Genomic DNA, 25,919 nt, shown 5'->3' on the forward strand with positions numbered 1-25,919 from the left:
AAGCATTAGCTTACTCGAGTCGTTAAACTAGAAGTGGTTCTTGTTGGTTTTAGATCTTCGCATCGGACCACAGATCTAAAGAATTTAACACGTAGGTATACCAGTTTTTCCCCTCTTACGGAAGAATTACACTGATATTTTCCATACAGGGATTACGTCATGAATCACCTATGGTAGTTAAGACATCCCTGCTCATTACAGTATTTTTTGAGATTTGGAATTCCCCAAGAATGGCTGGAGCGAGGTGTCAAAACGGCCTCAAACCATCTCCAATCGACTCAGCCCGCTGAAATTAGAGTACCTATAAAGTAAATTTTAGTTGTCCAACTTCTCTGGGTAAAATTTTATGGAAATTTCAACATTTAAAAATTTGCTAGCATTATAGGTCAATTTGACAAACTTTTCATTTTTTTTTCGCATTAATCGCTCTTCGATTTTCAAAAATTCATTTACACAGGAAGTATATATTCCAACCAGCACAAAATTTTTTGAACTGGACGAAAGAGAATCGAAAGAAGACCTCAAAATATACTATCAGCCAATATTTCAAGAGTTGAAATTCATTTTTTGAACTATGGAGATTTTTTGAAAATTCAAATTTGGGCTAAGTAGGTACATATAACTAGAAAAAATCAAAACGTCAGCAAATTGACTTAAAAAGCTGTTATTTGGTTTACTCCGAGAATTACCAAAGTTCTTATAAATCCACACGTAATTTATTACCAGTTAATTTGGAGTGATTTTGTGGCATTTATTGAAAAACAGGAGTGAGTTTCTGAAAATTCGACTCCATTTTGATGAAATTTTGTAGAAACTTAAGTTTCAAAAATCAGCTGGAGGCTCTAGGAATTTTTTAAAAGTCGTGGGAGGCTCCAAAATGACCTAAACTCACCAGCACTCGACTTAATAGCGTGTTTAAGTTGGAGTACTACGTGAATTTCGGATTTACACAACTTCATTTGATAAAATGTTGTGGAAATTTCAAGTTTCAAAAATCTACTGGAGACTCCAGAACTGCTCAAAACGGTTTGAAACCGTTCCCAATCGATCTGGCTGGTCGAAAATAGGGAACATACCAAATTTTAGCTTTCTAGGTCGATTTGGTAAAATTTTAATTTTTTTTCATTTTTGTCCTGAATTTGATTTTCAAAAATTCACCAAAAATCAAACAGTTCACTTAGCACTTGGAATTTTTGCTGATGATAAGTTGTAAGCCCCGGACTGGGTCGATAAAAGGTCCCTAGTGGATGCGCCGAATGGGACCCTTAAATTTTTACCCCCTTTCTCCCTCCCTCCCTCCCTCCAGAATCTTTTTCCTACTGCTTTTTTCTCAGGTTCAAATTGGCACTTGAATGCGAGTTTTTGACCAGAATTTGATTTTCAAAAATTCACCAAAAATCTAAAAATGCACTTTAGCGCTTGAAATTTGACCTGGTGATAAATTTTTACATACTCTATAGATCTAGCTCTGCCCAGTTCAAAAAATGTCATGCAGGTCCAATATTGGAAAGCAAAATCTGCGATTTCGGCTGACCTATGTCAATCAAAATAGCCACCATTTTGTTAGGAAGGCCATTTTTTTAATTTAAAAGCTTGCTCTGCTTCCAGCAATTTTTCAATCTCCTCCAGAAATTTCAAATTTCTCTCGAAGGGCCAATAATGAACTTCGGCAACTATAACTCTGAGGCATCAGAACGTCCTATACTGATACCTCAAACTTCCAGGAGTGTGAGTTCAAAAGATTTCCCTTTGAATTTTAGGATCGGCAACCCCGTAGACACTTGTGTAGTACGAATCGCTTTTATTATGTACCAGAAAAAACATTCAACGCATGTCACAAAACACTCGTGTAAAATAATTTGCAAAAGACGTGTAGGTAGCTTTTATGTTCCAATGATTTTGCACAAAATAGGTAGATATCTAAGTAACTACACGTTGTTTTGTTTTATTCATAATATGATTATAATGAAGAAAATGCTCAGCGATGTGATATTTGTCCTTATGAAGAAGAGTGGTCGAATGACGTCAAAAGAACGTGAAGTCTTCAACTTCATTTGCTTATAGTGTTTTTCTTTTCTTGGGGAAAATTTGATAATTTGTGTTTCAGTAGAACTTGAATATGAAACTATTGCAACATTTCTCGGATTAGGTTTTTTAAAAAATATTTTTGAAAATCGAACTCTTGTTTAATTCTCATTAGACCTAGTCACTGATTGAAAGTTGTAGTATCTATTTCGTTCCTTTTAACACGTATTTAACAATTTTTTCCCGTTTTTTTTTTCTTTAATAACAGGAATGGTTTCTATTTTAAAGTTTCACACTTTCGCACTCTATTATAATGAGTAATTACAAAATCATTCTCATCCAAAAAAGCATTATATTTCAGAAATTTTACATCACATCTACAAGAATAATTCTTTACATTACGACCGTGCACAAGTAAGTAGGTAAATATTTTCATGGTCATTTTTTAGTTATTGTGCGCAGAAAATTAGCCGCAGAGTAGACCATATTGGCAAAACGGAGAACTGTATTTAATCTGAATGGGTACTTTTTATAGGCAGATAAATCAAAAGTCGCTTGGGCTTGGCCTAAAAATATCAGGATATCTTTTCGATGCTGTGTTGACAAATCGTACCAACGAGTTGAGTAAATTTCTTGCGAAATTAAATTAGTCTGAAAACATAACGAAAAATTCATGCTGGAACAATTATTCGCTCATCAGTAAGGTAGGTATAAAAAATAGAATGAAAGAAACCCAAGTATACCAACCCTCATACCATATCACATACGAGTACTTACCAAGTTATCAATAGTTTCTCCAACCGCACACAGCTGAAACACGAAAGTGAACGAAATCAAAACAGCCACAATTCCTTTAACTTTAATCAAATACGAAACATCCCACTGCAACAATAATTTCAACATTTTTCCTCATTAAAAAAAAGTACGAATCGCGTTTCAGCCAGTCAAATCAAAATTAAACCCACCAAAAGCACCACATAAGCGTAGGCAATAGCCATAGCCAGAACTTGAACCAAAGTCAGCGTACCCACAATATTATAAAACTCTCTGAAATTCTTGATAATCCTGAAATCAAATTCAATTATTAATTTATCACGCTCCAAGTCCTGAAAACTCTTATCACTACTCCCCTCGATTCAAAATTACCTAGCGACTCTCTGATATGATTTAGTCACGAGTTTGATATTCCTCGGTGTACTACTCGCTCGTAAGTCATGACAAATATGAATCACCTCGTTGTGACAAACAGCAGCCCATATTAAAGGCATCGCGATTGCCGATAACATTGTAATGGAATTCAGCATACCTATGAAAGAAGGTGTTCCCAGATTGACAAACAGCAGTAATCTCATCGAACCATATTCTTCGATATAGGGAAAAGGAATCGAATAATAAATATAATTCTTGACTTTTTCCTCCTCATAGAACATGATAATGTCACATGTGCCAGCACCCAAATATACGAATGAAAGTGCACAAAGTGCAGAATAATTAATTATCATCCAAGTTCTTATGTTCACGATGCCTTCTTTTTGTACATCACCTCCTAGTGATCTTCTTTCAACCAGCAAACGATCAACGAGTTCAACCATCGTATCAATACCATCACCGAACATGCAACTCGCTAAAGGAATAATCAGTGTCGAAGAAATCCCCAGCATTTCGAAAAATGCAACCTGGGTCATCAAAATAAGATCGCCTTCGAAGCCATAATTGCAGTAAAGAGCACAAATAATGAACACTTGGCAAAACATGGCGAAATTTGGTACAAAATAAGCTAACTTGATGTGCCAGTGGAGTTTATCGGTGGAATACGTTCTGCCTGATATGAGGTGCATTAGGTAGAGTTGATTAGCCAGCGTGGTCTGGTATCCGAACATATTTTCTTGGCCACATGCTTGTTTAATAAGTTTTTTCACTTCGCGAAGAGAATCCATGTTTCACCGGCGCAAATATTGACCAACACTGTTTGAAGAAATGATTTTTACAGAAATAGGCTTAACTTGTACCTATTTAATAATTTATAGGCACCTATTTGTAATTGACAAATTGCGTGATAAAATGGCGTTACTTATTCGGGAAAATGCAGACGCTTCTTGAAGATCAAATATTGACCTAAACCTCCTAATAACATCACGAGCTACCTGCTTATTAAGCCACATAAATATTATCTGAATTGTGATAAATTAAAATGTCAATAAAAGAATGACACTTAGTTTTTAGGGCCTCCTCTTCAAAAAAGTTATAGATATTTGGTGATATTTAACATGTCTATTTTTCACCAAAATCAATCCGTATAATTTTAGGAGGAGTATTTTTTTCATTTTTTTTTTATCATCTCAATTTTACTTTTTAGCCATTCCAGAGCAATTTGGAATTCTTGGAAAGATTTGAAAACTTGCTGGAAGCTCCAAAAAAAAGTCAAAAATTGCGATTGTTTTCAAGTCAGGATGATCGTAATGTACCTAATATAGACTCACCAAACCCATGTAAAAAAAAATACTATTAGTTTTGAAAAATACTAGTAGTTTGGAATATTTACTACTAGTATGCAATATTACGAATACTTACTATTCCACTATTAGTCAATGAAAATACCAGTAATTTTGGAAACGGACTACAAGTATCTTTACTTCATTACTAGTGCTTCACTACTAGTTTATGTTTGAATGGCAGTGAGTTGCTTGAATCATTGATTGAATTTTGACACTAATAAAATCGCATCATTTATAAGAAAAAGCATTGCTGCTCTCTCTGATAAACCACTAGTATTTTCAAATACTAATACGTTGCCTTAGTTGCAAAGTAGTGTATGTCCATCTGTTCACTTGATACCTAGTGTAAAAGTGCTTTCAATCTGGAGCGCCATCTATTGGGTTTTAGTTGTACCCTTTGGGTAGGTATGTCGAGGACATGTCCCGCCAGCATACCTACCCAATGGGTACCACTAAAACCCAATAGATGGCGCTCCAGATTGAAAGCACTTTTACACTAGGTATCAAGTGAACAGATGGACATACGCTACTTTGCAACTAAGGCAACGAATAGCAAAATAGTAAATAGTATGCCATTTCAATACTCTTAGATAAAGTATCGAGCGGTTTCTTTATAAGGGAAATTCTGAAGAAATTGACTCTATCATCAATACGATGATGTAAAACTGAAAAAGTAATTTTTGGAGCTGAGGGGGTGAGAATGAGTGCATCATGCATGTGTGCTACTGAATTCATGAAAACAGCATCACATGGAAAAGAATTACAATACAATGTCTCACACTACTACACTATTAGTAAATGGGAAATATATAATAGAACGATAAAAAAGGTGGTTAGCACGATAACCATTTGAACGATAAAACGTGGCTTACAAGGGAACTACCTGAACTGGCAGAAACGAAAATGAACGAATCAAAGCTAGATCGAAAGGGGACTACCTCAGAACCCCAAATCCAAAATTTCAAGTGCTGAAGTTGATTTCTCGATTTTTGGTGAATTTTTGAAAATTGAAAAATCCAAAAAATCATCAATTAAACCAAAAATACAAAATATTGATGAAAATTGAAATTTTCTCGGGAAGTAGTTCAGATGACGTCCCCTAACTCATTTACATTACAACTATCGAAATTCGCAAAACCTCAATTCCAGTCATTCTGGAGCCTCCAGCGATTTTTTATCATTTCTCCAGAAACTTGAAATAGCTCTGGAAGAGCTAAAAATCAACTTCAGCACAAATAACTTCATTTGGAGCCTATGTGGGCTGCCTTTAACCAATTTTTGGGGTTGTCGCGAAAATCGGCGTCTGCCAGTTCAGATGTGTATTTTTGTCCATTGGAAAAAATGCCAAAATTTGAAAATGTTAAATTTTGGATTTGGGGTTCTGAGGTAGTCCCCTTTCGATCTAGCTTTGATTCGTTCATTTTCGTTTCTGCCGGTTCAGGTAGTTCCCTTGTTAGTAACGGTAATTTAGATGGTAAGCACAGCATTTTTCAACCATTGAAAAAGGTTGTTAGCCCGATAATTTTCATTGATAAACACGATATTTTTCATTGATTAGCACAATATTTTTCATTGACAAAAGAAAACGCTGGCACACAGTGGGACAGATTCATTTTTCAGGGCAATCTTTTTGATACACAGGTATTTTGAGGCACTGAATTCATTTTTGTCGTTATTTTGGTTCGAGCCTCAAATGGGGGCCCGGGAGGAGGGTGCAAAGCGGTAAATATTTTGAAAGAGTCGAGTGGCGGGGTATAGATATTTACGTTTTTTGGGCTCCAGAATTCATTTTTGACGTTATTTTGGTTCGAAACCCAAATGGGGCCCCAGCAGGGGGATGCAAAGGCCATCGAATAGGTAAAAAAGTAGAATTTTTCGTAATTTCATTAAAAATCTGTGATTTTTCCAAGTCCATTAGAGGAGAATCGGGACATTTCGAGAAAAAGTATTAGGCTCAGGTGAAAATTTACCCAACTCTCCCTTGGCAGCAAAATCCATCCCATTGGGTCAAAAACATAAACGAGGTCGTCCGACGTTATCTCATGAAGCTTTATTGAAATAGGCACCTACCAGAACACTTCATTTTTTATTCACTTGCAAAAATTTTATACTTTTTGGCGTTTGTTTATCCTTATTTATCGTGGGAATCACTTCTTTATCGTTCATTTATCCTTATTTATGGTGGACATTTTTTTTTTTTTTTTTTTTTTTTGGTAGTTTTCCTTTCGTACTGCACTTCAAAACTGCTCGTTTCTCCTAAACACCAACCTCACCAGCCGCTCAGACCACCTCATGCTCACTTCACCCAACATGGCCGAAAGTCCCAAGCCTAAAAACCTGAAAACCACAACTCATGCGGGACAACTCGCACAAGGGATCCTCGGCCCCGGGAGAAGGTGCCGAGAATTTCAATTTATTTATTTATTTATTTTATTTCCTGCCCCTTGGTAGAGGCACCCAGCAGCGGGCCAAACTTGGTGGCTACCGACGAATGGTGTCTTGCCTCCAGACAGCAAGGTTTACAGCGGAGTGTGGTTCTACCTGGAACAGTTCAACAGCAGATTGAGTATTTAGCACATAAACATAACATATAACGTAATGTAAACACAACGTAATGTATAACATATTTACAAAAACAACAAGAGACTTCAAAAACAACAACAAGCTTCAAAGACAACTAGAGACTTCAAAAACAACGAGAGACTTAGAAACAACGAGAGGCAGAGAGGCTGTACATCACTTATTTATCGTTCATTCTGTCAAAAACTTCTCGTGGAAATTGTTTATTTTTTATTGTTCTTACTATCATATTTTCGTGGATACCACTTAATTTATCGTTCGTTTTTTAAGAAATCGTGCAATACATTTTTTTATTGTGAAATCCACTTTTTTATCGTGCAACCCTCTTTTTCATCGTGAATACTTATTTATCGTGATAACCCGTACGGAAAAAAACCATGGTTGACTATGAGAAAAAAGTACTATAGTAAACCATGGTATTTTCGCGACTACAGTTACTATAGTAAATCATAGTATAGTATAGTATAGTGTAGTACCAAAATTTTAGGTAAAAAATAGCATAAAAACACCAATAATGGAATGCCCATCGATGAATTCTGTATTTTCAGGCATTGTAAGCCAATAAATTTTCCAAAAAACGAAAAAAAAATTTCAAAAAATTTTGTCTCCGGCGGGGCTCGAACCCTTGACCCTCGCGTCGTGACATGTATTGCTGAACGTTCCACCTGCTTAACCCACTCGGCCACCGCGCTGCTTGAAGGAATCGGGTTTATTTGTGCATATATTCATTATTTTTTTGGACTTATAAATTTTTCAGCTCTTTGATTTTTTTTTTTTTTTTTTTTTTTTTGAAAGTTGATGAACATTGTTTTGAATACCAATGATGAATAATTTTTGATGAATTGATGAATAATTTATTTGGGTATACTATGACTTGAAAAAAAAACTGAGCTAAAATTTTGGTATAAAGTGTGATAATTTGAAAAAAAATTTATTTATTTTTTGCCAAAACACCGGATGAAAATTTTTTAACATTTCATTTTGAAAATTTTTTATACCTACAGGTTTATGGTGCAAAGTCCTTCAAAAACACACAAAAAAACGATCTGAATTTAGATACAAAATGTGTGTTCAATTTTTTTTTCCACAAATTGCGTCATAATCTCATGCCTTCAAATAAAGTGCGAATCGATTTTTTTTTTAGAAATCAGTTATTTTGTCCTTTCGTTGTTTTTTTCTATCAGTCATTTTCTTTCCAAAGGTACTACACCTGAGCGAATTTATTAAATTGTAAATAAACTTTACTTAATAGAAATTGAGGTTGGACATGATATCAAAAAACGCAATTCTTATCAGGTAGAAAACGTTCAAAAATTTAATTAAAAGTAGAAAAAATGATCCGAATAATCATCAACACGAATCGTTGAACTTTTCGAATCACGAATCATTTCAGATCTAGGTATATTACTTTACTTCAAATAAAACACATGTTTCTCTTTGAATTTTTTTTTTTTTTTAAATGATTTTCACCGTGAATTTTATAAAATTGTTGCGTCATCATAGAGTTGACTACAAAAATTTTCATAGTTAGTATTGTTAACTATGAAAATTTTTGTGGTTACTATAGTTGACTACAAAAATTTTTGTAGTTACTATAGTTGGCTATAACTTACTATGCTGACTACAAAAATTTATCATGGTAACTATAGTTGACCATGAAAATTTTCATAGTTACTATAGCTGACTTTGACTTACTATAGTTGACTACAAAAATCTTTATAGTAACTAAAGTTGACTATAGTAAACCATGGTTTTTTCCGTACGGGAACCCACTGCTGTTATCGTGCTAACCCCCTTTTTTAAAGTAACGATAAATTGCACCCTTAGTAAATTTTAAAAAACTTGTAGTAATTTCTTCACTTTTACTACTAGTGATTTATTTTTACCAATAGTAAAAAACTATTTGTAATCATGAATTTACTAGTGGTAAAAATGACGAAATCACTACTAGTGATTTTTTGTACTAGTAGTATTTTTTTACATGGGTATAAATCAAAATAGCCGCCATTTTGCTAGTAAGCACACCCCGGAAAGTCGGCGGTGGCAGATGGAATTATTCCTGAAGTTCATCGATGTGTGTGGAAAATTGATTAAATTACCTATTCACATTGGTTCACTTTGCTCAAAAAATTCATATTTCATGAAAAAGATTAAAAATCGCCGATTAAACAGTTTTTTTGAATTTTTAAATTTTTAAAAATTTTTAGATGAAGTTCAGCATTTGAAATTTTGGTTACACGATTTCAAGATACCTACTATGCTCATTTTAGATTTATTATGCGTTTTCGTACAAGTCGGAGGATGTAGATTCACAAAAGACTCGCTCATCATCTGCTGAATTTTATATAAATCTTGAGCAGAATCCAGACATTCAAGGCCTTACATTAGAATTTGTTTCCACCGTCTAGCAACTAGCTCGCGAAATTTCAACCTTTGTAGAGGGGGGGGGGGGGAATACAAAAATACTCGCTACTCTCTTTCATCTTTACAAAAACGTTTTATTTCGTTCGAACGACGATATAAGATTGGAATTTCCCCTTTAAAGAATTAGATTTCATATAGGTGTACATTCTATTGGCTTTTTTCACATCTCATCTCGTTTTGGAGCACATCATATATATAGGTACTCGCAATACCGCGTTCTCCAACACTTCTCTCTCTCTCTCTTTGCCTGGTTTCTAGCTCGTTCGCGCGATACGAAAACATTTTCATTTCACTGCCAAGTTTTTGTCAATTCGGCGCTAGGTATCGATTAAATTTTCAAAACCATCAATAACATAGCAAGAGGATGAACTCATTATGGAGCATCGACAGCAGCGTAGGCAATTGCGGCGTTGCTTTTAATACCGCAGCCAACGTATAGATAGGAAATAAGTTTTGTATTTTGATCGGATTTGCTATGGTCACAACAACGAACGGCATTTCAATATGTCTCTGTCCGTATTAATGAACCGGAAAATAAACTCAAGCTGCGGAATATCGCCGGCGACAATTTCGCGCCACGTTGTGCTTTCATTTCTGCGGAAATATTTTCGGCTTAACCGAGAACAGTGTAGTAGGTTCTTCTTTGTGCAGCCGGATGATTTATACGTTCGCGAAATTCTCCCTTTATATGATAGGTAAGGTCTTTCGGTGCCTGGAGTAATATGAGCTTTGGCATCGTCACATACACACATAGGTAAGCCTTCTCTTTACACAGGTTGTAAACACGTAAACGTAATAAAATCTGCCAAAAGTAAAAGCGTTCTCAAACGATCGCCTCTTTTTCGTTCAGCCACAAAAAGTATAACGAACGAGTATGGGTACAATAAATTCGTAAGAAGACGAGAGAAATGTTAAATTGTAAAAATATATTCTACAGAGATCATAATATTCGGAGCTTACATCATTTCTGAACAATAATTCGCGCACACAATAGCAAACGAAGGCTAAAAGAAAACGCATTCGGTTGGGCAAAAGTCGTTAGTTATACAGTCGGTATTTTTTTCCTCCTCCCCCTCCTCCTCATTCTCCTTTACTCGTCCCAGCACACCCAGTCAAATCTTACGTCACATCTTTCTTTTTCTCCAGCAAGCAAACATTATGTAACGTTGAAAAACAGACATCCCCTTTATCAGGATTTAGCCCGCTTTAAACCATTAATCATATACCTCACCTTTATCAAACACCTTCTCTCGTCCCACCGCCTGCGCCAACCACACAGCTCGTTTCGTTGACATTCTATCTAAACTTACGGTAAAGTTTTTTCGCTTTTACTTTTTTTTTCGCACGTTTTAAAACATTTTTTCAGCATTACTTGTACTCGTAATTTAAGGTAAAAACAATAATAGCTTTTTTTTCCTCTGCTGATGCAGTTCATCACGTGTGAACGTGGTAGCTAGGTAGCGAGGTGCTAAGGGAGGTAGGTACCTTGAGAGGAGTCGAATTAAGACAAAATCTTCATCCGTTGGGATTTTTTTTTTTTACTGTAGCATATCGCTGCGAAAAATCGTTTTACGCCAGAAACACTCGCTTCAACTCGACAACTCCCTCTTGGTAGGTTTTTTTAGACAAATTTTCTTTCCGTTGGTTTTTTCGCAGATGAGATACAGTCTATTGCGGGTGAGGTATTGAATTTTGAGTAGTTCTGGAGGCTCCAGCTAGTTTTTGAAAGTTGAAATTGACACTAGATTTTACTCGATGAAGTTGAAAAGCTGTAATTTGAGTCGATTGGAGGGGGTTTTGAGCCATTCTGGAGCCTCCAGCCACATTTTTTAGATTTCAGATTTTCAAAAAGTCTCATAAAAAGTGTTCAAATTGAGCCGATGTTGGAAAAATAATATGTACCTAATCGGCCAAGAATGTCAATAACAAGCACCGGGCTGTAGCGACGTATCCGAAGAGCCTCAAAGCACCTCCAATCGACTCAGCCCGTTGAAATTAGGATACCTGTGAAGTAAATTTTAGCTTTTCAACTTCTTTGGGAATAATTTTGTGGAAATTTCAACATTCAAAAATTCGCTGGAGGCTTCAAAACTTCTTACAACGGTTCGAAATCGTTTCTAATCAAATTAAGTGAGAGAAATAGGGTATTATTTTGTATCAAATTTTAGCTCTATAGGTCAATTTAAGGAAATTTTCATTTTTTTTTCGTATTAATGGATCTTTGATTTTCAAAAATTCGCTTAAAAGGGATGTATCCCAAACCGGCTCAAAAATTTTTGAACTGGACGAAAAAGAATCGAAAGAGGACATCCAAGTGTACTACTAGTCAAAATTTGAGCCTTGGGATGATGAATTCATTTTTTCGAGTTTTGAAGAATTTTTAAAAATTATAAAAGTGTCAAAATTAGAAAAAATAAAACTGTCAGCAAATTGACCTAAAAAGCTAAAATTTGGTTTATGCTCTATTTTTGACCTCCTGAGTCGATTGGCAATGGTTTCGAACCGTTTTAAGGCCTTCAGCAGATTTTTGATTTCTTGGAAAAAGAAGCTCTAAATAGTGTGAAAATGAAATTCAGTACCTTTAAACTCGAATACATCATAATTTGCGACTCATTTGATGATTTCGGTCGATTTAGGCACTTACATAGTATCAAAACGTTTTTACGTCGGTTCAAATCCAAAATTTTCTACAGTGATTATTTCGAATAAAATTGCAAAAATCACCGTTCTGGAGCGTTCGGCAGATTTTTGGGTTCTCCAGTTAGTGGAAAAACGCTTTAAATAGGGTGAAAATCAAATGCAAAGTAAGTAAGTAAATTCAACATTTTTTCCGGTAATTATTTTTGAAGAAACGAAAAAATCAGAATTTGCTGAAGGGCCGAGAACGGTTTGAAACTATCACCAATCGACTCAGAATGTCGAAAATAGAGTACAAACCAAATTTCAACTTTCTATGTTTTGCTGACATTAGTATGTAGTTTTTTTTTTTAGGAAATTACCAGTCATTTTTTTGGAAATTACCAGTAAGTAATTTTTTTGGAAATTATCAGTAATTTTTCTCAGGAAATGACCGACAAATTGACAGGTATTTTCTCCAAAAGTTACAGTAATCTTTTTCAGAATCCGATATTTTTTTTTTTTAATTCCAGAAGTTTTTTTTAGGAAATAACTGTTAATTTTCTGGTAAATTACTGGTTATTTTCTGGTAACTTTTTGGTTAATTACTGGTAATTTTCTGGTAAATTATTGCCTACTGGTAATTTTCTGGTAAATTACTGGTAATTTTCTGGTAAATTGCTGGTAATTTTCTGGTAAATTGATGGTAATTTCCTGGTAAATTACGGGTAACTTTCTGGTGAATTGCTGGTAATTTTCTGGTAAATTACTGGTAATTTCCTGGTAAATTACTGGTAATTTCCTGGTAAATTACTGGTAATTTCCTGGTAAATTACTGGTAATTTCCTGGTAAATTACTGGTAATTTCCTGGTAAATTACTGGTAATTTTCTGGTAAATTACTGGTAATTTCCTGGTAAATTACTGGTAATTTCCTGGTAAATTACTGGTAATTTCCTGGTAAATTACTGGTAATTTTTTGATAAATTGCTGGTGATTTTCTGGTAAATTACTGGTAAATTACTGGTAATTTGCTGGTAAATTACTGGTAATTTGCTGGTTAATTATAATTATCCTAATTTTCTCGTATTAAGTAAAATACTGGTAATTTCTTGGTAATAATTACCCGTAATCTCTGGTAAATTACCAGTAATTTTTGGTAAATAATTTACTTGGAATGTTGATGTATTTCTGGCAGTATTTCTTGTAAACCTTAAATTTGACCTCTATGAACTTCAAAAATTATACAATAAAGCTGCTGCTTTTGTCTAACATTCAAAAATGTTTGAGGAGAAAATTATAGGTACCAAGTTCGTGAGTACTGAGTATCAATAGGTGATAAGTATTTCAATATCAATATTTCGAAAAGCGGAATGCATAAGTAACTAATACTCATCAAATCTTGACTTTCTAGGTAAATTTGGTGAAATTAACATTACGTAAAATTATAAATATTACGTATTTTTGTAATGATAATGGACCTAATCCTAGGATTAGAACGTGAAACGAAAAATTTTTATCTTCCAAGTTTGCTTCAAGTACATATTTCTTAGGTAGAGAAAGGGAGTTTAGTTTCACTTTTTCATTATGGGTAAGGGAGTCAAAGATACATATTAAGAAGTGTTTTTCTGATGAAAATGGACCAATTGTAATTTTGAGAATAGGAAAATGCAAAGATTTTTTCAAATTCTCTCATTTTTTGAGAAATTTGGGGGTTCACAGCTTCATTTTATTTCAAATTCGGAGACTAAAATTTTCGGGAATTTTTTTATCTTAAAAATGAGCATATTTAGTGGCTGAGAAAAGATTTCCAAAAAAAAAATCACAATTACTATAAATTTGAGGAGTTAGGAGTGTGCTTCAATTTTATCACTTGCTATTCCATGCTATTTCTAGAGATCCTGTGCATATGTGTGCAATATTGTATATTGTTTATTTAATAATATTTCATTTTCTTCTCATTTTAAACTTTCATTCTAATTTTACAATTCAATACTAAAAATTCTGGTATTATTTTCTATTTTGCAGGAACTAGTTTCAATCACACCAAATGAACGAAACTGGAGAGGAATCTGCATAGCTCTACTGGTGATAATCGCCGTACTGGCGTTGATCTTATTCTTCATCGTGTTACTTTCGCCTCCTTACGAAGGCCCATTCAATCCCGGAATAAAGTTTACAATCGACCACGTCACAGGAAGCGAATTCAAGAGCTCGCCATTCAATGGGACTTGGATTTCAGGTAAATTGAAACCTCATCTACTCATACCTACCTAGTTTATTCGCCTCCACGTTCGCTTTCGCACGGTTTACCTACCTTCTTGGTCTGCATTCGCAGTCGTATTTTTGAACGTAATTGCGAACGAATCCTTTGACTATTGTACCGCGAGGAGACATTTAATAAAACAAAAGAAATACTGCCGCGAATTACACCAGTACCACGTTACTTATTTCTGTGTCATTTGTATAATAAAGAACTGTGTGTGAGCTGTTTTTGGTATTGAGACTGTGCGTCGTCTCGTCGCTCCTCACCTCATCGTGGAAAAGGAAAAGAGAGGTTTTTCAACTTGGTAATGTTTTTTCCGTTTTAACCTGCCACCAATAAAGAAAGCACTTTCTTTTATTGCTAGGTACCTTTTTATGTGAATGTGTGTCTGTGTACGGGGTTCTCATTCGCGCGTTCTCTTACACGACGACGAGTAGTACAAGGTGTTCCTAAACTTGGTCACAGGTTTTTGTTTAATGTTTTAGTGGCATGTACATTGAGCTAGTTAAGTTTCTTCTTTGTTCATAAATTGGATAATTTTTCGACGTGCTACATGACAGATGAAATAATGCTTGTATTTCCATCTACCTTAATACGAAACATTTACGAATGTAATTCGAATTTTATACTTACCGAAGCCAAGATGTCATAGACTTTATAGACAGGAGACACATTAGCCAGCTCGTTAATTTGACACGTTTTCTATGCACCATTACAAAAATTGTCACCTAAATCACCTAAATGCTTCGTCAAATTAGGTTCTCAGAATCTTTCCCCCCAACATTCAGCTACGTAGAATCTTCAGAATGGGAAAAATTACCTTTTTTTCTTTATCTGTATCACGTGACAATTCATTCCTTGTATAAGGGAAGAAGCTGGAGCACGACTTGTAAAAAGGCAGCTCGAAATAGGTCAAGCTTTGATTTTTCAAATCACTCGCCCACCTTTTCGGATGGTTATTTTATTTAAATTGAAAATCCCCAATACAAGGTTTTTTCCTTTTACCTTTTTTTTCTTTATCTATTTTTTTTTCTTTCACCCTCGAAATCCACAACTGAACAACACGATCTCGTCGATTCTTTTATCACTCGATGAATTTCCATACAAACATATCAACGAGTATTTCGCGAATCTTGTCGAATTCATCTGCGGATTAAAGGGAGTTTTTTCCTGCTTTGAGAGGTATTTTCGTCGTAGCAATTTCCGCTACAGTTCACCGGGTGCTTAAGTGTGTGTATTTTGCTGTAGGTGTATCGACAATTTTCATCTTTTATCCAATTATCGATGCTGGTAAAATGGTAGAGAAAAATTAGCTGGAAAAAGTAATTTTATGCTGTTATTTTTCCCTTCTGTTCCTAAAATTGATTAAGGGAGTTCAAATTTTTAATGTATGATAAGAAGTGTTGGTTATGTATCTTTTGCAAGTTTTAACCTTCCAACCTTACTTGATCAACCTCCCCTCACCTCTAAAGTCGAAAAACAATTTTTGGGTGTCACCTTTTGTGATTTTTTGATTTTTAGAAGAATTCTAAATTGTCATAAAAGAAGCCTTTCAAGTACAGGGCAATCCAGAAAGTACGGTGTATAGGTTTCAATTTTTTTTTCAAGTCAAGAATCTTTTGGATTTCCAACCTGAATATTCATTTTCTTGTTATGGAAAAATGTATACTTACGTTACAAATTGTTCAAACTTTTGTTCAGAATATCTCAAGAACACTGTTGAGGGAAAAATGAATTACTCTGCTCTGTTGGGGTAATAGGGCTCTCAAGGTTCTCACTTTTTCCAAAAATCAAGGTTTTTGAAATAAGCTGAAAGTTCTTTTGAAAAAAAAATAGAAACAAAAATGCAGAGTAAAATGAAATTTCTGACCAATAGAGCATGGTCAGGGCTTCGAGAACTCCCACCCCCCTCTCCTTCACAAAAAAAAGAAAAAATATTTCGAAGTGGTTCAAAATTTTTTACCAAATAATTTTAAAAAATGAATCATTTTTAACTCAGTACCTACATTTAAATTACAATAACTTTTTGAGGGATCAGTTTTGACATGGGTGGAGTAAATAACTTTTTTTGATCCTAATTCCTAAAAACCACAAATTTTTCAAAAATCTGGCCCCTAGTAAAATCTCAAAAACACACTTCTTCTTACTCATGTTAAAAATGACCTTCAAATCACGCTAGCATTTGAAATATGACTTGCAAAGAGGAGTCCCGGAGTTATAGCTCGCCAACCAAACATTTCGAGATTTTGGAGCAATTTTTTGAAGAAAAATTTGGGTTTAAAAAAAACAATTTTCAAATATAATCTACTTATTTAGAGATTTCGAGACATTTCTTGAGACAATTTTAGTTCAAAAAATATTATATGAGACCTGTACAGAAAATTCTCAAATCTAGAGCTTCCCAATCGCGCATTTCGAGATTTTCTTTTCTTTAAAGAAAATAGTCCTAGAGAAATGTTTACCTACTATTTTGCCCCATTATGTCAAAATTAGGGTTTTTAAACATCTTTCCTGTCATAATCCTTCGCTCTACAGTTATTCATCTTTTTCAACAATTAATTGTAATTCCATCATAATTACCGTAATTTCATCGTAATTACTGTAATTTTATCGTAATTACCGTAATTCTATCATAATTACCGTAATTTTATCGTAATTACCGCAATTTCATTGTAATTACCATAATTTCATCGTAATTACCGTAATTTCATCATAATTACCATAATTTGAAATTTCATTGTAATTACCATAATTTAAAATTTTATTATAATTACCGTAATTTCATCGTATTTACCATAATTTTATTGTAATTACCGTAATTTTATTGTAATTACCGTAATTTTATTGTAATTACCGTAATTTTATTGTAATTACCGTAATTTTATTGTAATTACCGTAATTTTATTGTAATTACCCTAATTTTATTGTAATTACCGTAATTTTATTGTAATTACCGTAATTTTCTTGTAATTACCGTAATTTTATTGTAATTACCGTAATTTTCTTGTAATTACCGTAATTTTATCAGAATTACCGTGATATCTTTGTATTAATTAATGACCAAAAGTTTTTTGTAATTGCCGTAATTCCATCATAATTACCGTAATTCCATCATAATTACCGTAATTCCATCATAATTACCGTAATTCCATCATAATTACCGTAATTCCATCATAATTACCGTAATTCCATCATAATTACCGTAATTCCATCATAATTACCGTAACTCCATTGTAATTACTGTAATTCTATCGTAATTGCTGTATTCTAGTGTGATTACTGTAATTCCATCGTGATTACTGTAATTCCAGCCTAATTACTGTAATGTTATTGTATTTACCGTAATTTCATTGTAATTACCACCATTTCATCATTACTGTAATTTCTCTGTAATAATTGATGATCGAAAGTTTTTTGTAATTATGGTAATTCCATTGTAATTACGGTCATTTCTTTGTAATTACAGTAAATCCATTGTAATTATGGTAATTCCATTGTAATTACGGTAATTCCATTGTAATTACGGTAATTCCATTGTAATTACGGTAATTCCATTGTAATTACGGTAATTCCATTGTAATTACTGTAATTCCATTGTAATTACTGTGATGCCATCGCAATTACCGTAATGCCATCGTAATTACCGTAAATTTATTGTAATTACAGTAAATTTATCGTAATTACAGTAATTTTATCGTAATTACAGTAATTTTATTGTAATTACCATAATTACATTTTTATTACTATTATTTCTTTGTAATACATAATAAAGTGCAGTAAGTTTTTTGAAATTACTGTAATTTTATCCGAATTGCCCTCGTTTTTTCCTAATTACTGTACTTCAACATAATTGCTTTAATTTTTTCAATTGCCATGATTTTATTGTAGTTTCCAACCATTACTTCATCATGATGAGTTAGATTGCATCCTATCCGCTTGGATAGTTACATTCCAGTTTTTTGGTTCAAAATTTAATTGAAGCATTGGTAGTAGTGAGAGGAGGTAGAACTAAAAATTGATAAAAATGCATTATGTATATCAATCTATATCGATTGAAAAGTTTTCATGGATTTGAACGTGGTTTAGTTTGAAGATAGAGCTTGTTTGGAGATTGGAAGCACAAATCAGCTGATAAGGTTTCGAAAAAATTAGGAGAGAAAATTGAAATCTTGTTGGAGGCTGGAAATGAAATTCGACCACAAAGAGCATTATAACTACTTAAATGAAAATTCATGGATTTTCGCCTTATTATTGTATCATATACACATATGTATGTACAAGTTATATAGTGTATTATTATGCTTTTACAACTCGTTACATGTGTTCTCAACATAGCACACTACCTACATATGGTACTATTTTGTCATGCTTCTACTACATGCTCACATTATACATATAAAGCTCGAAAAACATCGTCAAAGGCGCGTACATTTCCTCTAGCGACGACGTAATTTTCGTACATATAATTTTCCCAAGTCTAAGCGAAATATAAAATGACACGGCCGGTGGGGAGCTCTACGGCCCACCCACCTTTGTCTCCTAAAAAACTCATTCGCTTTCGGTAGCTGGTGCCAATTCGCATAAATTACCCCGTATGGTAAGTATAAATTTCACGAAATGATCTTGACGCGTCGGTTGTGGTATTTTTAATTTAATTGGAAAATTTTCCTCCTGCGAGAAGTATAATTTGGCCGAATATAAAAGCAGATATTTTTCTCTGGTAATTTTCGTGTAATTTATGAAGAAAGTTAGACAGTTGGAGAATTTTTCGTCTCGGTGGTAAATTTTCTCGGGGGTTTCGTTTTTTTTTTTTTTTTAAATCTGAGTTTAATTGAGTAGCAGATGTTTTTGGGTTTAGTTGGTCCGAGTTGGAAATAATTATGATTAGGATGAGCTGACAAGGTACGAGATCTAGGTAACCCAACCGGGAGATAATTTTTTGAGCCAGGTGAAGGGAATCGAAAGACGAACCTAGAATACACTAAAAGTGCAATTTCAGCCACACAAAGACCTGTGTTTGTCGATTAAAAGCACCAGCAGTGTAGAAGGAGTTCATTTGAGTCCATTTAACACCAATGAGCAAAAAAAGATACACACGAGGGCACATCAAAGACAACAAAAAACTGAATATTTTCAGTCAACAGCCTGCCATTGAAATAAAATATCGTAATTTGGATCGAGTTACATTTACCTTGTTTCCAAATATCATTTCATTTTTAAAGTAAGCAACGTGACGATAAAAAAAAATTCAACGAAAATGAAAAACGTAAATAAAAACACGAATTCTATTCTATCATACAAATTAACCCCGATGAAAAGCACCTGAAATAAAAAATGAAAAAATAAAAAAAAGAACGAATAAAAACGAGTTAAAATTTTTTTCTCACTGTCTCATGCACCCAGAACTATAACACGGAAAACAATAAAAAACCGGAAATTTATAATAGTTTTCGGAGAATTGTTTAAAGAGAGGGTGAATTCGAAGCAACGAGGGTGTAAAGGGTTACTCGAGTTTTCAATTTTCACCCAACAGCCTGGTGGTTCTCGTCGCTGTCGTCAATTTCAAGAGAAACGATATTCTTCTTTTCACTACTATTCGTCGACTATATAGGTAGGAACCTATATAAATAACGTACAGACTCGGCGTATGGTATGTGGAAGGCTGGGAGGGTGAGTGAGGCGAGAAATGAAAGAACACGTACAATTTAAGAACGACACGAATTGCGAATTGAAGAAAAAGAAATTGGAATTGAATGCCGTTCAAGCGTGGGAAAACGCGGACGTATTTGAGAAAAAAGGGACATTTCTTCCAACTCGTCTACATTTTTTGGACTTGGAAAAAAGAGAAAAACTTGGCGTTAATGTCAAACCAGAATGAAAAGAGAGAAAAATAGAAATCGAGATGAGAATTTATTATGGTGGTCGCGCGGCGGCAAATCTGTGTGCCCTTTTGCTCTTCCCTCCCCCTCTTCCTCGCCCACCACACACTCCCCCTCCCTTTCCTTTGATAGATTACGCGCTTCGAATCGTTTGAAATATTCGCTATTCGTGTTGCTAAACGTGCGTTTCATTGTTATAACAATCGCATATAGTGGTTTTTTTTTCTATCTTTGTGGATTCGCTTTTTTTTTCATTTTTTGGCGTGTGCTGATTTTCAGCCAAATATTGAATGAAAGTGGTAATTTTATTTGGATTTCGGTTCGTAGCGTTCGTTTCTATCAAATTTGTTCATTTATGGTGAAGTTTTTTTTTTCATGTTTGATGAATATGGTTTACGAGGTTTCATGCAACGGAGAACAGCCAGAGAGTATTTGCATTTGGATATAATGTTTATCCGCGTGTTTAAAGTTGTATACGATACGAGTTTACAAGTATTTTACGCACAGGGTGATTCGTAATGGAATCAGGTCTTTGTGAAGCGATCGTGTAATTCGTTTTTGGAGGATTTTTTGGATGTATGTACTTGAGAGATGGCATCGTTGTTAGTTTCATATCACTGAGCCATTGGATGATTTTAGCCCTTCATTCAGTCAACAGGTGTAGAATTACGGTAATTACGATGAAATTACAATTACAATAAAATTGAGGAAATTACGTTAAAATTGCAGCATTTATAAAAAGTAACTGTAATCACAAAAAATTTACAGCAATTATTTATTATGAAGAAATTATAGTAATCACGATAAAATTAGGGTAATTACAAAAAAATTACAGTAATTACGGTAATCACAATGAAATTACGGTAATTAAAATAAAATTACAGTAATTACAATAGAATTACGGTAATTACAAAAGAATAATCACAGTAATTATAAAAAGTTGGTAATTACGATAAAATTACGGTAATTACGATGAAATTACGGTAATTACAATGAAATTACGGTAATTACGATGAAATTACGGTAATTATGATGAACTTGCGGTAACTACAATAAAATTTACAGTAATTATGATGAAATTGCGATAATAATGATAAAATTGGGGTGATTACAATAAAATTGCAGTAATTACGGTAAGCACGATAAAATTACAGTAATCAAAATAAAATTACGGTAATTATGGTAATTACAATAAAATTGCGTAACTACAATAAAATTTACAGTAATTATGATGAAATTGCGATAATAATGATAAAATTGGGGTGATTACAATAAAATTGCAGTAATTACGGTAATCACGATAAAATAACAGTAATCAAAATAAAATTACGTTAATTGCAATAGAATCACAGTAATTACAATAGAATGACGGTAATTACAATAGAATCATGGTAATTATGATAAAATTATGGTAAAATTATGGTAATTACAATAAAATTATGGTAATTACGGTAATTACGATAAAATTACGTAATCACGATAAAATTACAGTAATCACGAAACAATTACGGTAATTACAATAAAATTACAGTAATTACGATGAAATTATGGTAATTACGATGAAATTGCAGTAAGTACAATAAAATTATAGTAATTACGGTATTTATGATTAAATCATGGTAATTAGTCATTTCAAAAAATTATGGTAATTATGGTAATTACGATGAAATTGCGGTTATTATGATAAAATTTACAGTAATTATGATGAAATTGCGGTCATTACGATAAAATTACAGTAATTACGATGAAATTACGGTAATTACGATGAAATAACAGTAAGTACGATAAAATTACAGCAATTACTGTATTTATGATTAAATCATGGTAATTTGTAATTTCAATAAAGTTACGGTAATTATGGTAATTACGTTAAAATTTACGGTAATTATGATAAAATTACGGTCATTACGATAAAATTACGGTAATTTTGATCAAATTATGGTAATTACGATCGAATTACGGTAATTACGATGAAATTACGGTATTAACAATGAAATTGTTGAATTTTGGGGGGGGACTGGAGAGTCTATGAAACATACTGGAATCACTGAACACATGTTCTCCTGGTAAAAAATTTTATTTTATTTTGCATTTTTTTAAAACTTTTAGTTTATTCTAAAAATCTCAATTTTTATACCTAAATAGTAAGTAGGTATAAGTACATTACTTTGGAAGCTCTGTAGAAGTGAATTTCAGCAGCTCAAATTTACGTTGCTAGCATATTTCGAAGTTCTCATTTCGATTCCTTCCCACTTAATTCGTAGACAACTGACCCTATGTCAGGTGAAATTGTCTCATCGACTTTAGTATTCTATGCCTGAAAATATCGAAACGTAAAAGCACGAGGCAATTGTACCAGAATTGACATCAGCACTAAATTGTTGCTGTCACTGGAATATCTTGCGAAAGGCTACTTACTTTATTCTGGGTGTAGTTTGATAGTTTGTTTACTTAGGTTAGTTTAATGTAGTTGAGTTTGTTATTTATTAGCCTTCTGGTCTCAGAGCTGTAGATGAGTTGACAGCTCTTGCGACTTGCGACGAGTTATACGAAGAGAAGATTTTAAATAACTTTATAGCAGACGAGGACGAGGATTTACAGGGCAAGTCAAGCTGGCTACGTGTTCGGTCAAGATTAATACAATGTTTCGGAATCATCCTGCGCAATATACATATGAGTTTGAGAGAATCGTGGCATTTATATTGGCTGCCCTATGTCTTCCTACATATATTTAAATCATACGAATAGGTACATTATTACGAGTATATGGTGGCACTAAACTGCCTCAGTGAACCTGATGCACGTTTCGTTACCTCTCGAATTCGTTCACTCCATTTCCCATCGTACAGGTTATATCGCTTGAGAGAATGTTTCGACAATAAAGACGATGTGGGTGGTACAATACAAGGTAGCTAGTTTTTGATGTTACTCGTATATCTACCTTATTACATGATAAAGAATAAAGGGCTTAGAAAAGCCGCCAAACGCCAAGTTTATGACGAAAGCACGTGTTAATTTTCAAAGCGATGAAAATTCCGTCGTCATATTTTTACACACAGATACTTACTCATAAGGGTGCGGGTACAGTACAGACCGTACCTACATTTTAAGGTGAGCTCCAGCTACTTTTACTATACGAAAGTTTCGAAAACACAACGCACTTGCTCTAGGCTGGCTTCTTTCACGTAGAAATTCTCTAACAAACATATCAGGCGAGGAAATCAAAAAGACTCGAGTTTTAACGTAATTTTCCACCATCACCAGCCAGCGTAGGATTTTCAACTATATAATGAAGACATCATCATATCGTGTGCAGCATGGCGCGTTGTTGCCAAATCTTATAGGCTGTAACGCGATCGTGCTTTTTTAAGGCGTAAGATGAGGAAAAACTAGGAAAATTTTTCGCTATCATTTAACTCTGTTTGGTTCAATATCCGAACGAAGAAAAAGAAAGGAAATGGTGGCAGTTTTTGCTTGTATGAAAAAACAGCGTGCCTGGGATAAAATTCTTCTACAGACAGAAGTTTTTTGATTTTTTGAATTTTTTTTCTCATAATGCTCAAACATTTTGGTCAAAAAAAATGACAAGGTTGCCAATTTCAAGAATCGATTAGGTAACAATTTTTTTCGGTTCATTAAAATTGGCAATAATGACCCGAAAATTGGCACCACTATGTATTTAAAAATATTTTTTAATTTTCAGAAATGATATTTTTCGATATTTTGGCATAACTAATGCCTCGCAAAAAAAAAAGTGCGACGTTAAGGAATCGTGATGTTTATTTTTGGTTCGAGCTTCTGTGAAAATAGAATTTCCGCCTGAGATGTTAATAAAATTGCATACCCAGTTTGCCGTAAATACGATGTTTGCCAGGTATTCAATCAAAATTACCCAATTCTTGTAATATGAACAATTTTTGGGCTGTTTGATGAAGAGTTTCGCCATGATCAATAAGTTAGAGATCTCTTGTGATTTGAGGGCAGCGTCACCCCCTCAGAAAGGGAGATGAGACTTCTGAAACATTCGGTTTTTTCACATTCATTTTGTGAAAATCACAATTTGAAAGATCTCTAGTTATATGTGCAAAAGTAATCTAAACCACCTAAGTTTTCTGCCGAAAAGGTTTCATAGCCTGCATTTTATCGATTAACTGCTCCCTTATCCTTCCAACCCCCCCCCCCCCATCTAAAAATACTCATTTTTTTATCGTAAGTCAAGGTATATTCATCATAAAATTAATGTTCACGTCTTCAATTCAAGGAATTATATGTGATGAATTTCGATATAAAATAACCCCCTCTCCATTTTTAAGTCTCTGTAATTCGTAGGGGAAGGAGGGAGAGGGTCACGTTGGAAATTGAGGGGGTAAATTGTTGAGATTTACCGAACTAAACATTAAAATACGATTTCTGGTGTAACTTTTTCAATGTAATAAAAGGGGTCTTTGATATTAAAGGAGCTATGAGTAATCAAAATTTTATTAAGAGGAAGAAAAAATTCCAAATTCGAAATATTATTAAAGAAAAATTTTCCCACCTCTGAGCAAATCGTTCGCGAACGAATTGAGACCAGTTTTTGATTGCGGTTCCGAAACTGTTGAATTTTGTTATTATTTTCATTTATATTTAATTGATCTTTCAGTGACCGATTCGTTCGCGAACGGTTCACTGGGAGGAGAAAGTCGTTCATGAACGATTCACTCAGACGGGACAAATCGTTCGCGAACGAATCTTCCACAATTTTTATTAATGGATCGAAGAACGTTTGTTTAGTCTTGTCGTGTATCATCTGATTTGATTTTCAAGTGATTCGTTCATTCTCGAATGATTCGTCGTTTCTGAACGAATCGTTCGCCAACGAATTGAGAATCGGGTTTGATTGCGGCGCTAAAACTGTCGCATTTCATCTACACATATTCAATTGATTTTTCAGTGATTGATTCGTTCGCGAACGATTTGCTGTGAGGAGAGAAGTCGTTCGTGAACGATTTACTTGAGAGGGAACAAATCATTCGCAAACGAATCATCCACAATTATTAATAATGGATCAAAGAACGTTTTGTTTTGTTTTCTCGTGTATTATTTGATTTGATTTTCAAGTGATTCGTTCGATCTCGAATGATTCGTTGTTTTCAAGTAAATCGTTCGCGAACGATTTAGGTCCAATTTTGGACGATTGAACATAGAACTAAGACGATCAAATTTCATAATTTAATTTCATCTATATCTGATTAAGTATTCACTGATTCATTCGTTCGCGAACGATTTCCCTTCTCTAGTGATATCGTTCGCAAACGAATTTAGACCAGTTATGTATTACAGGTCTTAAACTGTTAAATTTCGTCAATAACTGATATTGTTCACTGATTTATCCTTTCGCGAACGATCTACTGGGAGGAGAAAATTCGTTCGTGAACGATTCACTTAAGAGGGAACGAATCATACACAATTTTTAATGATGGATCAAAGAATGTTTTGTTTTGTTTTCTCATGTATTATTTGATTTGATCTTCAAGTGATTCGTTCGGTCTCGAATGATTCGTTGTTTCCAAGTGAGTCGTTCGCGAACGATTTAGGGATTTAGGTCCAATTTTTGACGATTGAACATAGAACTAAAACGATCAAGTTTCATAAT

General features: G+C 33.9%; 2 protein-coding genes across 5 annotated transcripts in view; one reads left to right on the forward strand and one right to left on the reverse strand.

The window, feature by feature from the left end:
- The window catches only part of LOC135847388 (inactive dipeptidyl peptidase 10-like), a 601,135-nt gene that overhangs the window by 483,195 nt on the left and 92,021 nt on the right, over positions 1 to 25,919 (forward strand). For all 4 annotated transcript variants that reach the window (XM_065366908.1, XM_065366917.1, XM_065366892.1 and 1 more), the window contains one exon: positions 14,168 to 14,381. In XM_065366908.1, the coding sequence (XP_065222980.1) occupies positions 14,168 to 14,381 (214 nt within the window). The remainder of the gene's footprint in view (positions 1 to 14,167; positions 14,382 to 25,919) is intronic.
- On the reverse strand, positions 2,365 to 3,980 carry LOC135841999 (uncharacterized). Its single transcript, XM_065359269.1, has 4 exons — positions 3,172 to 3,980; positions 2,991 to 3,090; positions 2,803 to 2,907; positions 2,365 to 2,676 (listed from the first exon to the last, which is right to left on the reverse strand). Exons 1-4 carry the CDS (start codon positions 3,960 to 3,962, stop codon positions 2,464 to 2,466), a joined length of 1,209 nt encoding a protein of 402 aa, XP_065215341.1. The 5' UTR covers positions 3,963 to 3,980; the 3' UTR covers positions 2,365 to 2,463.

This window comes from Planococcus citri, chromosome 1 (genome assembly GCF_950023065.1).
Source record: "Planococcus citri chromosome 1, ihPlaCitr1.1, whole genome shotgun sequence".
Classification (NCBI taxonomy): domain Eukaryota; kingdom Metazoa; phylum Arthropoda; class Insecta; order Hemiptera; family Pseudococcidae; genus Planococcus; species Planococcus citri.

Excerpts from the sequence above, each read along its gene's own strand:
- LOC135841999 (XM_065359269.1), bottom strand. The coding sequence starts at position 3,962 with ATGGATTCTCTTCGCGAAGTGAAAAAACTTATTAAACAAGCATGTGGC. Across the intron at positions 2,908-2,990 it reads ACGCTTATGTGGTGCTTTTG|TGGGATGTTTCGTATTTGAT; the intron begins GTGGGTTTAATT and ends TTATTGTTGCAG. Across the intron at positions 2,677-2,802 it reads GAGAAACTATTGATAACTTG|ACTAATTTAATTTCGCAAGA; the intron begins GTAAGTACTCGT and ends TTATGTTTTCAG.